Source organism: Austrofundulus limnaeus, unplaced genomic scaffold (assembly GCF_001266775.1).
Source record: "Austrofundulus limnaeus strain Quisiro unplaced genomic scaffold, Austrofundulus_limnaeus-1.0 Scaffold135, whole genome shotgun sequence".
NCBI classification, from domain to species: domain Eukaryota; kingdom Metazoa; phylum Chordata; class Actinopteri; order Cyprinodontiformes; family Rivulidae; genus Austrofundulus; species Austrofundulus limnaeus.
In genome coordinates, this window is record NW_013952537.1 from 111,433 (window position 1) to 115,807 (window position 4,375).

Sequence of the window (4,375 nt, forward strand, 5' to 3'; positions counted from 1 at the left end):
TATATATATATATATATATACAGTATATACGTATATTATTTGACCTACATGTTCTTTATACAGGCACACTGTATACAGTGTTAATTAAGTCTATATTTTATTCTATTTCTACTAATTTGCACACATTCCTGAGTCAAACAAAATGTGAATTAGGATTTTTAGGAAATAACCCTTCCTCCACTGTCTTAAAACAGAAACCCAAAATAAACTTGTTCAGTGAGATTTTACACTTTTGTGCTGTCAGCTTGTTGTATAAAAGAAGAGCTTTGTTTGACCTTTTTCTGCTGGTCCTTGTTGTTACGTGTATGGCAATATAACTAATGGGAAAAAAACCTTTAATTCCAAAAATCTTGAAAATTATTTAAATGATTTTTATTCTTATTGTATTTGTAGTGAGATATACTGTACAAAAAAGAGTAAAAAGTGTTRCAACAAAAAATGTGCACATCAGACATAATAACAGCCAGAATTTTTTATTTGTTTCATGTTTTTTTATTGACATGGCGTCAAGGTAAAAATAATCAACATGTATAAGTTTATGTAAATTGTTTCAATTGGTCCGGATGTTCAAAGAACATCTGTTGTCAAGTCATACACTTTCTACAAAAAAAAAGTAACAAAAAGTACACTTACGCACTGTACATCTGGGTAAATATTTCTCTGCATGTTTCAACTGTGTGGTACAGTTCAGCTGAAACAAAAGGCACTTCATCAACTTTAATATACTTTTTTGGATAAACTGATGTGCAAACAATACAAAGTAAATCAATATTGATATTGGCCACATGTGGCCATTGTCAGTCACTTTTCTTCAAAAAATTGTTCAAACCATTTGCTTAAAAAATAGTGCACATTCAGTACTGTAACAGACAGACAACTGCTATAACTTCATGACTAAAAACTGAGGACAAAMTCACATAATAAAATAAAACATTTTTACCATGCAGCAACATGCAATTATGCAGGTGGATTTTATTAGAGTTGTGGTTAATATATATACTGTATATATTATTGTTATTTTTGAGAGACCCTTGGAGGTTTCCGCTGTTTAATATTCATCTTGAGCATACGTGTACAAGTACACATCTTTGTCTAACTTGTGAATGTCTTTATTTTGTGATTTTAAAAAAAATCTTGGCTGATCCTGCTGAGATCATTGTCTTTGAAAAGTTAGCGGACCAATAAAGAAGCAAACATAAACATCAGACAGTAGAGCTAGCCTTAAACCTACATTCAGTTGCGTCAATATTCTTTTCTGTTTTTTCTGGTGAAACGTCATCAGCTTTGTGCTCCTCCAAAAACATTTTAAATGCACTAGATACACCAGATAAGTCAAGGATTCCGTCAAAACAAGCAACCAAGCAGCTGATCTGTGACTTCCTTAGATTAGCAGAAGTCAGTAGGTGTCTTGTTTTTCACAAGAGGCCCAATTAATTTGTTATGAAATTTGAAACCACACAGATGAGGTGTGCTCTCAGGTGCATCTTTTACACAAGACTGTTGACAAAAAAAAAATCACAGACACCTGCTTCACAGGTACTAAAATATTTTAAAATTCATTTAGTAACTAACTGCACAGAAATAAAGCTAGTGTGCCTCATGTTAAATAAAGACCAATTTAAATTAAATTTCATTTGTTATAGGAGATGGTCCTATATTTTTTACCCTTAATTACAGAAACGTACATTGCATGATCTCGTTACTCATCAGATTAACAGTATGTCACTTTTAATACTTTCCATAATTGCATTATGTGGTTTTTTTTTCTTACAATGACTTTCATAGCATCCTTAGTAAAAATAGAAAGAATTAGTCGAGTTGCAGGGAGTTAAAACTCTTTCATGGTCTAGTGTAAAAAATCCGATACAGGTGATTGTCTGCAATAAAATGCTGCAAAATCTAAAGGAATATAAGGAAAAGGGATGTTAGTAAGGCTGATCACCATTTCTTAGTGTTACTCCTTGGCCCTGAACGCATCTTAGGGAGAGGTGGGGTGTAGTGAGTGATGAGGAGCTGAATGAAAGGGGGGCTTTGAGGATAATCAGCAGGGAACCACTGGGTTAAAGTTTTCACTATGACACAAACCAAGGTAGACATAACAATTGTGTCTAAAATGTTCTTAATGAATAAAAAATGTTTTTTTAGCTTATTGAGGATACTCTTTTATATGYATACCAATACTATACTATATTAGGATACTACATTAAAAAAGACAAATGCAATAATTATATTATATTAAATATACTGTATATTGCATTTGCCTTCTTTTAAATGTGCCATAGAAAATCTATATTTGAAGGGCCTGACAGTCTTATCGCTTCACTTTTACCAAACTAATTTGATTGGATACAAACAATAGACGATACCACATGYAAAATGTAAGAAGTGGGCCAACCTAATCCACTGAACTGAAACAAGGAAGGGGTGAAATGGGATTCAGCCTGAATCAATTCATCCATATCTATACTATTAAACATTATTATATTTATGTGACTTTTGACCATGATATGATGAGATTGTGTTCTTTTTGGAAATTAATATGAATGWATATTTATGACATTAAAACATATCTTTGAAAAAGAAAAATGACAAAACCCTGTGACTCTACACTGTGTTTCTCTACAGAAAGTCTGCAGAGAACTAAATCAGTTCCTACATGTGTTTTTACAAAATCAGTTTCTAACCAGCACTGGTTTTTCGCTGGAACCACTTTGAAGGAAAAAACAGAAATATGACTTCGTACACTGGGCTGCTGAAAAGCCAGTATGAAGGTTAATCACCTGGCTTCCATCATGCATGTCATAAACACTGTTTACAGTTTGTCTTAACGACTTAGACAAACTGACAAAAACGACATTAAAGTGGTGAATCATAGGTTAATCATCCAGGATGTGACTTATCAGATAACTAAGAAGGTCTTTTATAACTCTGCAGTTGACTTGATCTCTCAAAAACATACATGCTCTGTGTACTCTGTAAACACATTACTGCAAACGCAAACAGAAAAAAAAAGATGCAATGACTGTATATCTTAGCTGACAGCAGTACGTTTTAGGAAGAATGCCTTTGATGGAACAACTACCCAAGACAAAGGATCCCTCTGTCGCGGTCCCACCCCTGCAGACAGGTTCAAAGCCTCACCCTCATCCCCTTCTTCCTCCTCCTCTCTGTCCCCTGGCTCCTTCCTCAGTACCTGCCCCGGACTTCCCAAGCCTCCCAGCCCCAGCACTGATCCAGCTGAGAGTCCAAAGTGCAGCAGAGTGGAGTCTGAAAGGCCAAGTGGCCCGAAGTTGCAGCAGCCCCCTCCTCCACCCAGAGGAAGCAGGGGTGCCCCGTGATGAGCCAGGGCTCTGCTGTGGCAGAGAGCAGAGAACGGCAGCGACGTGCCGAGGCCCGCTAGGAGAGCTGCAGCGGCCCCGGGGAGGATGACATGTGCCCCCGTTGCAGAGGGCAGCTCAGACGCACTGCGGTGKCCAGACAAACCCACTCCCATCCCTATCCTGGGGGAGGGACTTTGCTCTTGGGCAACAAAGTGCCCGTGGGCCTTGATGTGCTTGCGCAGTGAGCTGGGATCCGTGTAGCGTTTCAAACACCCAGCCATCTTGCAGCAGTAAGGCTTGTCCACGTAGTGGGTGCGGGTGTGCTTGAAGCGGTCGCTGGAGTTGGAGTAGCGTTTACTGCAGCCTTCGTATGGACAAATGTAGGGCTTTTCACCTGGAGGACAAAAGAAACTAATTTAAGACAGAAACATAAAAACAAAAGTTTAAAAATCTAGTTTTCCTTCAAAGAACGTGTTTTGGCTTCCAACTCCCATGTAGGTGTTGTAGACTAAAACCTACTTGTTGAGAAACAGAGCTATCTGTTTTGAACGACGCTTGAAAAAAATCAGTAGGGATAACCTCAGGCAATATCTTATGTGATTTTGTATATTAGCACTCAGAGTTTGTGTTGTGAATGACGGTCGGCTACTGCCATACCAAGTTTTAGCTCAATATCTGTAAATCTGACTGAGTTAYAGTTATTGTTCTTTAGGCTAAGGTCAAATAGGTTAAAGATGTTTTTTTTTTATTGTTTTCCAAGTTTTTCATTTGTAGATGAACAACCAGTAATAACTTACTGTGAGTTTGACTCAAATGCATCAAGTGATTCATGATATATTTTGCTACCAGACAAACAGCCCTGCAGCTGATGCAAAAAAAGTTTTAAACAAAAATGCCAAGCAACATGTTGGGGTTTGAATAAGGGTTAGAAAAACTTGGGAGCTGCTACCACTTACACATACATTATAACACCGATATGTTACCCAGTATGAAAAATTGGTTGGACAAGCCCTTTTTGTATTTTCTAACGATGAATATATATATATATATATATA

At 37.1% G+C, this 4,375-nt stretch overlaps 1 protein-coding gene across 1 annotated transcript in view; it reads right to left on the reverse strand.

The window, feature by feature from the left end:
* Positions 1-457: 457 nt before the first annotated feature.
* Positions 458-4,375, reverse strand: part of LOC106522695 (zinc finger protein GLIS2) — a 49,105-nt gene continuing 45,187 nt past the window's right edge. The window contains exon 7 of the mRNA XM_014015820.1: positions 458-3,714. Coding sequence (XP_013871274.1) covers positions 3,032-3,714 — 683 coding nt within the window. The 3' untranslated portion in view covers positions 458-3,031. The remainder of the gene's footprint in view (positions 3,715-4,375) is intronic.